Source organism: Schistocerca cancellata, chromosome 1 (genome assembly GCF_023864275.1).
Source record: "Schistocerca cancellata isolate TAMUIC-IGC-003103 chromosome 1, iqSchCanc2.1, whole genome shotgun sequence".
Lineage (NCBI taxonomy): Eukaryota > Metazoa > Arthropoda > Insecta > Orthoptera > Acrididae > Schistocerca > Schistocerca cancellata.
Window position 1 is genome coordinate 434559316 of NC_064626.1, and position 14354 is coordinate 434573669.

General features: G+C 37.6%; 1 protein-coding gene across 6 annotated transcripts in view; it reads right to left on the reverse strand.

Annotated features, from left to right (window-relative positions):
* The window catches only part of LOC126176495 (sedoheptulokinase-like), a 177076-nt gene that overhangs the window by 58877 nt on the left and 103845 nt on the right, over positions 1-14354 (reverse strand). For all 6 annotated transcript variants that reach the window (XM_049923689.1, XM_049923681.1, XM_049923653.1 and 3 more), the window contains 2 exons: positions 13714-13857; positions 9490-9685 (listed from right to left, as the gene is read on the reverse strand). In XM_049923689.1, coding sequence (XP_049779646.1) covers positions 9490-9685; positions 13714-13857 — 340 coding nt within the window. The remainder of the gene's footprint in view (positions 1-9489; positions 9686-13713; positions 13858-14354) is intronic.

Below are 14354 nucleotides of genomic sequence, written 5' to 3' on the forward strand. Positions count from 1 at the left end.
TTTGGCAATGACTGCCATAACAGGCCAATCTCATCAATGTTGTAAATTGGATGAGGTGGCAACTTATCCTCATCAACAAGTTTTTGAAATATTTTGTACTCATTTGCAACATCATCATCAGTGGATTTTGTTTCACCAGAAAAGCTTAGTTTATGCATGCTAAGACAAATTTTCAAATTGAAAAGCCATCCTTTCAAGAATGAAAGAAATTCATCTGTGGGCAGATCTAATTCCTTGTGAAAAAATTTGGTCTTTTCAACATAGACTCCTTTATTGGCATTCTGTCTCCTCTCTCAACACTGAACCATTTCTATAAAACTTCATCGTAAGTTTCTAACTTAGATTTTTTTTTGGAGTTTGCCTAATGTCTAGACATTTAACTGGGACACACATTTTTCTAGCTGTTGTTTTCATTTTTTTAATATAATATATTGTTCGAATCCCACTGCTGCTTAAATTTTGATTAATAATCAGCATTGGCAGCTGAACATTTCCGGCATAAGAAGTCATCCTAATTATGCCAACGGCCTTGTCAAAGAGGGCAGAGAAGTGGACAGAGGTTCAGGGCACTCTCTTGTCATAGGGGTGGGAAACTGCCCCTAAAGGTGGAAGAATCAGCAATGATCAATGGCATGATGATGCAGAAGGCAATGGAAACCACTGCATTAAGGACAAGTAACGTGTCTCTGCAGTACATGTGGCCTGTAACTGAAGAAGTGATACAATGATCTCTCCACTGGCAAAAGTTTCCAGAATAGTCCCCCATTTGGATCTCCGGGAGGGGACTGCCAAGGGGGAGGTTACATGAGAAAAAGATTAATTAATCAATGAAAGGATAACATTCTATGAGTTGGAGTGTGAAATGTCAGGAACTTGAACATGGTAGGGAAACTAGAAAATCTGAAAAGGGAAATGCAAAAGCTCAATCTAGATGTAGTAGGGGTGAGTGAAGTGAAGTGGAAAGAAGACAAGGATTCATAGTCAGATGTGTATAGGGTAATATCAACAGCAGCAGAAAATGGTATAATGGGAGTAGGAGTCATTATGAATAGGAAGGTAGGGCAGAGAGTATGTTACTGTGAACAGTTCAGTGACAGAGTTGTTCTTATCAGAATCGACAGCAAATCAACACCAACAATGATAGTTTAGGTTGAGCTGCGTTGTTTGGGTCTCATCGGATTAGGGAAGAACGGGGAAGGAAGTCGGCCATGCCCTTTCAAAGGAACCATCCCGGCATTTGCCTGGAGCGATTTAGGGAAATCACGGAAAACCTAAATCAGGATGGCCAGACGCGGGATTGAACTGTCGTCCTCCCGAATGCAAGTCCAGTGTGCTAGCCACTGCGCCACCTCGCTCAGTGATAGTTCAGGTATACATGCTGATGTCGCAAGCTGAAGATGAAGAAATAGAGAAAGTGTATGAGGATACTGAAAGGGTAATACAGTATGTACAGGGGGATGAAAATCTAATAGTCATGGGGGACTGTAATGCAGTTGTAGGGGAAAGAGTAGAAGAAAAGGTTACAGGAGAATATGGGCTTGGGACAAGGAATGAGAGAGGAGAAAGACCAATTGAGTTCTGTAACAAGTTTCAGCTAGTAATAGTGACTACTCTGTTCAAGAATCAGGAAAGGAGGAGGTATACTTGAAAAAGGCCGGGTGATATGAGAAGATTTCAGTTAGATTATATCAGGGTCAGACAGAGATTCCAAAATCAGATACTGGATTGTAAGGCATACCCAGGAGCAGATATAGACTTAAATCACAATATAGTAGTTATGAAGACTAGGCTGAAGTTTAAGACATTAGTCAGGAAGAATCAATACGTAAGGAAGTGGGATACAAAAGTTCTAAGGAATGATGAGATATGGTTGAAGTACACTGAATACACTGAAAGCCTCTATGAGAGGGAAGATTTGTCTGATGTGATAGAAGATGAAACATGATTCGATTAGAAGAGATAGGGGATCCAGTATTAGAATCAGAATTTAAAAGAGCTTTGGAGGACTTAAGATCAAATAAGACAGAAGGGATAGATAACATTACATCAGAATTTCTAAAATCATTGGAGGAAGTGGCAACAAAATGTCTAATCATGTTGGTGTTAGAATGTCTGAACCTGGAGACATACCATCTGACTTTTGGAAAAGCATCATCCACACAATTCTGAAGACAGCAAGAGCTGACAAGTGCAAGAATTATCACACACTCAGCTTAACAACTCATGCATCCAAGTTGCTTACAAGAATAATCTACAGAAGAATGGAAAAGAAAATTGAGGATGCACTAGATGATGATCAGTTTGGCTTTAGGAAAGGTAAAAGCACTAGAGGGGCAATTCTGACATTGCGGTTAATAATGGAAGCAAGATTAAAGAAAAATCAAGACAAGTTATTAGGCTTTTTTGATCTGAAAAAAGCATTCGACAATGTAAAATGGTGCAAGATGTTTGAAATTCTGAGAAAAATAGGGGTATGGTATATGGAGAGACAGCTCATATACAGTATCTACAACAGCCAAGAGGAAATAATAAGAGTGTATGACCAAGAAATAAGTGCTCATATTAAAAATCGTGTAAGACAAGGAAGTAGCCTTTCACCCCTACTGTTCAATCTGTACATCGAGGAAGCAATGATGGAAATAAAAGAAAGGTTCAAGAGTAGAATTAAAATTCAAGGTGAAAGGATATCAATGATACGATTTGCTGATGACACTGCCATCCTGAGTGAAAGTCAAGAAAAATTACATGATCTACGGAACAGAATGAACAGTCTAATGAGTACAGAGCATGGGTTGAGAGTAAACCGAAGAAAGACAAAGGTAATGAGAAGTAGTAGAAATGAGAACAGCGAGAAATTTAACATCAGGAATGATGGTCACAAGGTAGCTGAGGTTAAGGAATTCTGCTACCTATTCTAACCAATGATGGATAGAGTAAGGAGGACATCAAAAGCCCACTAGCACTGGCAAAACGGGCGTTCCTGGCCAAGAGAAGTCTACTAACATCAAATATCGGCCATAAATTGAGGAAGAAATTTCTGAGAATGTACATCTGGAGCACAGCATTGTATGGTAGTGAAACATGTACTGTGGGAAAACCAGAACAGAAGAGAATCAAAGCATTTGAGATGCGGTGCTACAGATGGACATTGAAAATTAGGTGGACTGATAAGGTACTGAATGAGGAGGTTCTGTGCAGAATCAGAAAGGAAAGGAATATGTGGAAAACACTGATAAGGAGAAGGGACAGGATGATAGGACATCTGTTAAGACATGGGGGAATGACTTCCATGGTACTAGGGAGCTGTAGAGGGCAAAAACTGTAGAGGAAGACAGGGATTGGAATACATCCAGCAAATAATTCAGAACATAGGTTGCAAGTGCTACTCTGAGATGAAGAGGTTAGCACAGGAGAGGAATTTGTGGCAAGCTGCGTCAAACTGCTCAGAAGACTGGTGGCATAAAAAAAAAAGTTGATGATGCAATTTAAATTCACTCATAATATTGATTCAGTTTTCACTTTTTTCAATTTTCCTGTGATTCGCATATTTGGTGGATTGTCAATATCATATGTTTGCATTTTGCCACTTCAGTCACATTTCTGCTCTGTTTCGACAACATATTCATTGTAGGTATTAACTTTTTACGATGCTGTATTCTATTTGACAGTCATACAAGTAGCTGAATACTGATATAGTAAAATGACTTTTTTAAATCAAATCTCACAGCCCTGTTATGAATGTAGTTACTGCAAATTTATGTCTAGTGAATGAAGGATCATTGATACTAGCAGAAAATTATCAATGCAGCTGGCTTATCTTGGCAAGAATATAATAACTCAGTGAGGCAGACAGTTGTTACCGATGAGGTGCCATGCCAAAAGACTCCTATATCTTTCAGAGGCATCCTTCTGTACTGCCAACCGCGCCAAGCTAAAATTGCAGGAAAATTTCTGATGCATGTGGTAGTATTGGATCTGCCAAAATACTGAGTGCCAGTTTACTGGTGTCTTGATTTACTACAAAAGATTAATTTTTCTTTAGCATCATATTGCACAATTACATACTGGAAACAATAAAATTCTTCCAGAGCCAAGAGTAAAAGGATGTCCATTATAAGAATTTCTGAATATGTGAAAACAGTAATTGTTCTTTATGTGCAGGCTGATATACAAAACATAGGTTCTTACATGCATGCATGCATGTAAGAAAGAACAGACACTTTCGGTGATTCAAGGCGGTACAAAACAATTTGCAATTAATTTGCTGAATGCAAATTCCTTGACATCAATTGTATTAGGTATAGAACTACTATCCAGTAGTGGCATATGAAAATTTATGCTGGATCAGGACTCAAACCTAGAGTAGCCAGCTAGCAAAAATGGTTAAGGTGACTGCTCGCAACAAGTGGGAAATTCAGGTTAGAGTACTGCTCTGGCATAAATTTTTGTATGTTACTGTTGGGTAGTAGATCTACACCATATACAAAACTTAGATTCTTACATGCATGTCTAAAAGAGCAGAGACTCTTGATGATCCAAAGCAGTACAAAACAATCTGTAATTAATTTACTGAGTGTGAATTCCTTGACATCAGTTGTATTCTGTTTGCCTTTTGTGAATAAATTTTGAAGTAAATTTATATTGCAAGAATTTGTGTATAGAGAAAGAAAAGAAATATAAATGACATCAGAGTATGACAATTCGGACGATGCATATTAAATGAGGTAGCAGATTTGGAATTGGCAGGGCACTGACTTTCGTGGTCTGTGTACTGACAATTGTACTATACAGACTGGCCTAATGGATTGACTCAAAGCTTCAACTTGTCACAAACTTTTGTTCTTTTTCTACAATGTCTGCAAAGGCTCTTACATTGTACTGTGAGACTATCATTTTCAAGACAAAAGATACGCCACAAATTCTGTATTAAAGAAGGAAATGGGAAGATCCCAAGTCAAACTGAAGTTTTGGGTCAGTCTGTGAGGTATACTTGGGTAGTGTAATGGTAGTGCACTACTCACAAAAGGGAACGATCCAGGTTTAAATCCTAGTTCAGCACACAGTTTAATTTGTCACACATAATCAACACAACACAGCATATACCCTTCACGGAGTAAAAGATTTCTGACTCAGCAACAACCTTGAGGCTGTGGGTAAGCTCTGCTATGTACTTTCTCTTGCAGGTGAGCCTATTACAAACACATGGAAATTTGCTGCCTTAATGTTACACTGAGAAAAAGGAGGAATTTTATTTTCATACATTAACTAGGTAATGATTTCATCCTAAGTGCTGTTCATGATAGCAGAAAAGTCCTACAAGGAGGAAGAGAAACTCTCATTATGGCTCTGCTGAATAGTTGTCAGTATCACTTGCTATTAATATAAAAGTCCTGGGCTCAACTTAAGAATGGTCATTATTGCCGAAACAACTGATTTTCAGTTATATCAATTTTTTTCAATGCCAGTGTAACCTGGCTGTTAAAACCACCCAAAATAGCCTGTTTCTGAAATAATCAATTTTCAGTTTTCCATTCCATTATTTCCTGTATTAAACAAAGAAATTGAACAAAGACTGCAAAATTTTGACTATCTCAGTTTAAAGACAAATGGAATCAAAATATTAAATTACACAGGTAAATAAAATAAAATTCCATCCATCTACCATTTGCTGATTTTCTCAAAAGTGATACGTGGTTGAATATTAAAAAAACAATAATCCCCTGTTGATTCTAATTTTTTGAAACTATGCTAAAAGATAATGATGTCACTGGGCATCATACCACTGTTTGGGCATTACGAAAAGTCAGTGCTAAATGGTGAAAACTGAGGCTGAAGAACTCTGTTTTTCAGGTTAATTCCGTCCATTTTCAAGGGATACAAACAGATAAAGGCATATGTACACATAGACAGTAGATCAGCTACTTTGCATTTTGCTGTATACTATAAATGATTTGTTTTAAGTTTTCAATTTATTACTCTTACCATAATTTACTTTCTCTTTCATTATTTCGTAGATATGGCAAACAAATCTTTAATCTTTTAAAACAAATGAAGCATTGTACCTCATTGCTACATCACTTCATAAAAATATTTTCAGACTAGTCTGCAATACAATGGATGTCTGGTGATGACAGCGAGGAACTACCGTATAGACCAGCTGGGGCCAAGTCTTGAACACTGCACATATACCTGTACCTTAAGCCATGGCAGCAGTGATATTATTATCTCAGCAATGCTGTACCATTTCTTATATCCTACACCTATTGCTCGTTTTTGTAGGCATTGTTTTTAAAACAGCACTGGTCACTTTTATTTACTCTAATAATCCAATATTTCAAACCAATGCAAATTTTATGGATAAAAATCGCTCCTTTTTTAAACAAAAAAGTGTATTTAAAAATGAGAAAACAGCACTCCTGCTATGGCTAATTGATATCTCAACTTTTTTACTCAATTGTTAGTAAAAAATTAAAAACTAAATAAATACTGAAAATTACTTGTTATTCAGAGCTCAACTACTAGTACTGGTTTTAGCCAGTTGGTTTTTACCATCCCTAGCTCAACCTCTGGTCAGCACCCAATATTTTTCTGCCATGGAGAAATTCAGAAATTGGGTCTACTAACCTCACAAGACCACATGAGAAGCTGCTGGAGAAAATGAACAGTTACAGAAACATGAACTATGCCACTGTGGGATTAAAGTGAAAAGCTTGCACCAGTCTGGAGCTGCTCTACATTTACTTAGTTTTATTGAAGTGTATGTTGATGGCAGTCAAGGGGACAGCATATTTCACAAGCAACCAAACAGTTAAACTGCAGTATACAAGGAGTACTGTAGACTTGCACAGCTTTCATTAAGAACTGTGTTTGTATTGTGAACCTGTGTTTGTATTGTGAACTGAGTGCTGTTCTGAGTTTTCCCCTAAGTAGTTTAGTACAAATACAGGACAAATCACATGATAATTTAAGGAAACGGCAGCATACAACTTTGTTTTATGGGAAACAGTACATTGCTTCCATTTCTTAAAATCATCTAAACTATGATTTTTTTCGTATATCATTGTTTTTTCTAAGCAAGACCTTTTTTTGATCTTAATTTCGATGTAAAGTTGAAGCAGATATTTAAGACATATCACAGCAGATCAACAGAATTTAAAAATCCAACTGTTATGGTTCAAGAGACCATTCCCAACAGCAGTGGTACTTTATGATATGTACATGCACTCAAAAAAGCACAGCTCTATTCACTTTCTCTCAAGACGGTTACTGGAAGTCCTGAGATTTTGACTATTTTTGTTAAGACTATTCTTGAGTGAGAGAAATTCCCATTCCTAGATATACAGGATGATTATAACTGAAGTCCTAGCATCAAAAAAGTGTAAAAAAGGAACCACTCCTCAGAATGACATCAAATTTGAACAGAATATTGTTGAAGAAGGGTGAACATTACGGAAACAAAAAAAAAAAAAAAAAAAAAAATTAACGAAAATTTTCTGTTAGAAAGTGCTGTAAGCATCATAATGTAAATGGGATTGACTACAATTGATGGATGAATCGCTATCCAATGGCTATGGTGTGAGCTGAACATTGAACCAAACACACTGTGCAATGTGCATGAACACAGAGCTTCAGCATTCAATAGTTGAGGCGCAATTAGTTTGGTAAGCCTGTCCACTATGGCAAGATTGTACGACACTGTAAGGGAAAAATCAGTTTTTAATTGTCCTGAGGCCAAAACCTGCATAAAAAGCAACAATGAAATTGGTTTTTAATTGTTGTGAGATGCTCACAAGACATTTTCACTATGCTGTCTACCATTTTCTGCCACAGGCTGAAACTGAGAAACGGCACCTTCTGCAACAGATCGGAGTGTCTCAAGCTCATGTTCAGAATGTGTTGTACAGTGCATGCCTTCAGTTCAGCTATGTTTATATTCAAAGCACTGAAACAGCATCTCTGAGATAGCTTCACAGCCAGAAATCACATGGATTAAGATCACATGATCTGGATATCCCAGTGGTTATAGGGAGATGATGGCTGATAATTCTAACATTTCTAAAATGCCTCTGCAGCAGCTGTTCCAATGACTGTATAATGTGCAGAGGAGCATCATCTTGCAAAACATGATCCTATACACACAGCCACATTGTTGAAGGATTGGAATCACTTTGGTGCATAGAAGACTCTCCTAGCATTTATCAGTTACAGTACAAGTAGTAGGACTGATAGGATCCACTTCCTCAAAAAATACGGTCCTACGACAAATGAAGTTGTCAACTCACAACACACAGTTACCTCTGCAGAATGAAGTGGTACCAATTAATGTGCAAATGGATTTTCATAGCTCATATTCTGAAAGTCTGTGAATTCACATGTTCTAGGAGATGGAAATGGTCTTTGTCTGTCCACAGAATGTTCCATGGCCATTCATTGTCAACTTCCATGTGAACAAGAAATTATAGAGCAAATGTTCGTCTTACTAGCAGGTCAACATGAAGCAACTCCTGATCATGAGTAATTTTGCATGGATAGCAATGCAGGATGTTTTGTAGAATTTTATGTACCATGCTCACAGGCACATCCAAAGTTCAGGCAATTCCCCGAGCACAGTACACAACTGCTTGGCCCCTCTTGCAATGCTGTGGTCACTTCTTCTACTGGTGTTTTCCTCTCTCTGCCACAACATTTTTAAAAAAAGAACCTGGCTTTTCAGGTTTCATAATTATTTTCTCCAGACCCTTGGCAATAATGGTCCACCACCTTTTTTGATAACCTTGAGTGTCTGAAACTTCCACAGAGCTACTGATGCACAGTCAGGCGTCTCATAATTTTTTTTTAACTGTAATCTGCTGCTTACAGCATCATCTAGGGGTTCCATTACAGTTTTTTGTTTCCATAACGTTTCACCCTTCTTCAACAATATTACATTCAAATTTGACATCATTCTGAGCAGTGATTTGTTTCTTACAACTTTCTGAAACTTTAATTACAATCACACCTTGTACATACTTTCTAAAGGTACTTATTTGCTGAAAACTACTTGCTGTATTTTTTTTTTTTTTTTAGCGTTGCATGCACATTATTCTCATTGAAATCACTATGCTAGAGGAACTCTACAGTTTAATGAGTGAAAATGAGGTTTATATAATAATTCTAAGGAACTATGGCTGCTGTATATATCATCAAATTCTATTACTAAAAAAGCTATTATCAGTGGAAAACTATCAGGCTTCCAGCCGAGTAGCAGTGTTAAAATACTATGACACTTTGATGAGTGTCATATTCATCATCTTCTGGTGATGTCAGCTGGAAACCAGAGAGCTTTTCACCAATGGTACACACCGAGAGGACCTACATTCATGTACAACTATTATTATTTTTATAGGTGTGTTCTGATGATTTTAGCTTTGTTGTGCATTCTCAGTATTCTAACAGACACTTTTCTAATTATGTGCAACTGGAGAATACATATATCAACATAAAGCTTACCTGTGCAAATTTTCAATAACACCACTACATAATGCACGGAATACTTGTCCCAATGACAGATTACCTAAATCAATGTTTGTAACTGTTGCATTTTGTTCAGGACTATGCCTTTCTCCCAACAATGTTGGTATCACTTTCAGTGATGAAACTGCATTTTCCTCAGCAGCCAAAACCAGTATTTTTTCCCACACTTTAGCTGTAAACAAAAATGTTTCAGCAGTTACAATCAGATGTATCATTCTAAGATATGGCCATAAATAACTGAACTAAAAAGATACTGTCAAATTTATATGTGTAATATCTGGATGTCAAAAAGAGAATAGTGCCTCTGTTTAAAGAGAACCAATCAACATAATACTTTCACCAATGTGATAAAGGGGTTTTTAGTTTATTACAAATAATAAAAGACTGTCGTGTTTACAAATTTAATAATAAAAGATATAAAACTTAGATCTACTATATAAATTTGCTACACTATTATCACAATGAGTACCTACTAATGTACTGAAGCAACAATATTAATGTAATTTAAAACAACATGAAAGTAAGAAGATGAAATATTTCATGTAGTACTCATAAATCATGAGAGATGAAAAACATTTTATATTTATACCGATGTTCTTAGCAGAGCTCAAATGATATAAATCGAAATTATGGGAGACATCTGGTTGGTTAGATGATTAGTTAGTCTTGTGTTCTGTAAATTACATTTATGATAAATTTGATATATAGATTGTGCTAGCTGAACAGCAATTCCACACATTCATTAGAATCCTGGGTGATGGAATATACCATAATTAAAAATGGGATTGAAACCAAAAGAAGCTATGACACTATTTTAATTCATTTTGAACAGTCCCAGTCAGAAATAGTAGTGAATAAGAAATCATGAAATAAATGTGGTTACTGTATTCAGTTATTGCAAAAATTCTGATTCTGTCCCCACACTTTTATTTAGCTAGGTGCACAATGGGTAGATAATTATACAAATGGTAGCATTAAAGAATAAAATTTCTTTTCTGGTGCATTCAAATATTAAATGGGTTGTGTTCAATGCAGAAGTTTCAGACTTCAGAGAGTCTACAACTAGAGAACTGCAGGTAACTCTTTCAGAATGTATAAACATTGTAACTATCAACAACACATATAGGATAGATTGCTACTCACGAGATACTGGAGGTAATGAGATGCAGACAAACACAGTAAAAAGAATAGTAAAAATATATATGCTTTCAGACAAAGTCCTTCCTCAGAAGTGGAACTGTCACACATTCACACAACAACAACAACAATTCACACATACACGTGATTACTGTCTCCAGCTGCTACTTAGCTGCAATAACTGTGCTGCATTCTACATGGGCATGACTACTAACAAGTTGTCTGTCTGCATGAATGTGCACTGCCAAACTGTGGCCAAGAGACAGGCGGACCATTTAGTTGCTGAAAAATCTGCCAACAACAGATGTGCTTCACTTTAATGACTGACTCATAGCCTGTGCCATCTGGACTCTTCCTAGCAACACCAGCTTTTCTGAACTGCAGAGGTGGGAACTCTCCCTACAACATATTATTCATTCCCATAACTCTCCTGACCTCAACCTTTGTTAACCCCTGTGCTCCACCTGTCCAACACCTTCCCGATTCCATTACAGTACACGTGCCTTGTATCCCACCAGTGCACCTAGAAGTCCTTTCCTCTTCTCTACTTCTCTCCCCTCCCTTTTCCAGGGGCCAAAACAAATGGTGGAGGCGGGCTTTCCAATGTGCAGTCAGCCACACGTGGATGAACTTAGTCATAGTGTTGTGACACTGAGCCATTGGAGTTGAGCATAACACAGAGAGGGTGGCCTCAGCAGTGATGGATGACTGCTGGTATGAACTTAGGATGCTGGCAAAATCTGCAGGCCCCGATGGCAGAGCACAGCTGGAATCGCAGCGAGGCTGGTGCTGGCAGGTGGGCATGTAGTGGCTGGAATAGATGAATCAGCATACAGGACTGACATCTATGAAGTGGCTTTGCCTATATGAACTCAACAACCTACTGAGGGCTTTCTTGGGAGAAGATTGAGTGATATGTTTTCTCATCTGGGTTTTGAACGTATGAACCAGCTGCCCCACTTCTCCATTGGACAGGGATGAAAGGGAGGGGGCATAACATGCCAGATGCTGATCTTTGTACAAAAATATTCAAAATCTTGAGACACAAACTGTGGGACATTGTTTGTTACAAGTGTATAAGGCAACCCTTCTAAGGAAAAAATCTTTGAAAGGGCCTTGACTGTGGACATGGACAGTCATGACAGCCACCAAAATCCAAGAATGGGAAAAGCATCCATAGCTTTTGAGGTTCAACATGTAAACAGAAACACAACAGTTCATCTTGATCAAATGGTGTATTGGTGCCAATCGGCAATCAAGAAAGAGCATCTGCATTAGTGTGCTGTGCTCTGGGTCAAAAATGAATCTCACAGTTACAGCATGACAAAACAGAGTCCAGCATTGCAGGAAATGGACCACTTTGTCTGGTAAAGATGCTGAACAACTGAAAAGAGAAAACACAGGTTTATGATCAGTAGTCAAAGGATACATGGAACCCTATATGAAAACATGAAATTTTTGAGCATGTAAATTTAACAAGGGCTGTTGCACCTGATTCAGAGTTTTGGAAGCATACACAAGAGGATGTACAGAACTGTTCACAAATTTGTGCACAAGAACAACCTCAAGGTCATACTGGGAGGTATCTGTGGCCAACAAAAATGTTGGCTTGGTTGGAAGGTAACCGAGCAAGGTACCAAGTATAATTTTGACAGCTACGATAGAAGAGGAGCATGTGGCAGCAGTTGTGATGCTGACTGCTGTTGCTGCTTCAATGGTGCTGCCCCACCAGCATTGAGGCTGCAGTTGTATGACCACAACGTCCTCTTGCCCCTGTGAGCTAACTGACGGCAGCTGAGGAGTAGAGGAATCAATGGCGGCTACTTCACACCATGCTTCTATCTGATTTCTTCATGCCACAGATACTTCAAAAGAATCATCAGTGTTCATAATATCTCTGAGAGAGGTATTTTCACATTGTAAAGCACTTTCAAAAACTTCCGTTTTAGGGGCCAGGTGTATTGTAGCATCACTAGCCATCAAATCAACGTTAGAGTCCCAGTGGGCCCTAGTAACAAACGTACTTGTGGCTAAGACTATAAAGTTCTGTTGCCCAAGCTCTGTATGACTGTTGGAGCCAATTGTGACAAAAGTAGAAGCAGCAATAGCATGGATATGTTTGCAATGACAATTAGAGAGCAACTGACACATTCCATCAAAAGAGAGGCTGATGGGTTCCTGAAGAGGAGCTAGCTGACCAAAATGTGATAAAAATGAGGAGAAATCCATAACCAAAATAAAGCCTTACACAAACTTTGGTTGGCAAAAACTTGAAAATGTTTCCAAAGGTGTTTCCCATAAGCATCCCAATCTTCCACAGACACAATATATGGAGGAAATGGTGGGGCTTGAGTCAACGATATTAGAACCAGGTGGATCAATGAAGCTGCCAAATTGTTTAGTGCCATGGAGAGAGCCTGAGGATGGTTAGTGAGTGCTCGCCATTGTTCAACAATACATTGAAGAATTTCTTCCACTGACATGTTGGCTGTATATTGCATCAAGAAACGAAACACACGGAATAGAATATTGCCAACTACCTTGTAACATTCTACAGACACAATATCAGAGGTAAAACCAACAAGTTTTATTCTCCTTCCACATGAATAGATTCACAATAACACGAATGAAGTATAGAATGATACAAAGTATCAAAATTGTAGAATGCATCAATATATAGTCTCATTGGTGAGCATCAATAAGTAAGTAAACATAAGTGAGGCTGAAAGCCTGGCACACCGGGCTTATATTGGGTTGTTTGCACATGGCACTGCACTTCCTACACCATCTGTCCAGGTTGCAAGGCAACCTCTCTAGGCCAGTTGCCGATGCACTTGTTTCGTGCGCTGTTTGATTATGCACACTCACTCTATAGGGTTACAACACTCTCCATATCAGTGCTACACTTACTACCAGACAAACTTCAATATTAGCTTAAAGGATAAAATATGCAACCCAATAAAGAGAAATTTGCATTGCAAATCATGATTGATTATGCTATACCTAAAGGTGACAAGAGAAAAATCATAACATACATTCTTTCATACAATAAAAATAACTCACACTGTGGAACACTGAAGCCAAGTTCTAACGTCCATTGTTGAAGGGTACGAACAAAAGTAGCCAGTGCATTTCCACCATTTAACGATGCAGCCACAGCTAAGTATCTCCCACTAAAGTAAGGGAAATACAGCACTGTCTGTTTCTCTGAAACAATAATTAAAACTAATTAGATGAATAGCACTAAATGATGTTGCAACATAACTACCTTCGACAGCTTATAATATGTTACTGAGTGTAAATGATCAATGAACAACCTGATACACATTTTAAAAAAAAAAAGAAATCCTGTAAGTTGTCAGTCCAGGGTTTCAGCAATAATTTTGAATAGACAGTAAATATTTCTGATTAACAGTCTGAGTATTTTACTTCATCTTGTGATTAATTCATGTAATCACTGAAATTAATAATTTCTAATAAAAATATGTATGCATGGGTAGTCCATTGTTTGGGTCAATTAAATTTTAAAGTTATTGTGAAATGTGACATTGCTGTGAAAAGACAAAAATTAATTTTATATTCCAGTTTATGTTAAGTCATTGAAACCATGTAAACATATAACAAATCTCACGATAAACAAGAAATTTTATCAAATAAAAATAATTTCATAGTGTGGGTTCCTGTAGTCATGTCCTAGTTCATGA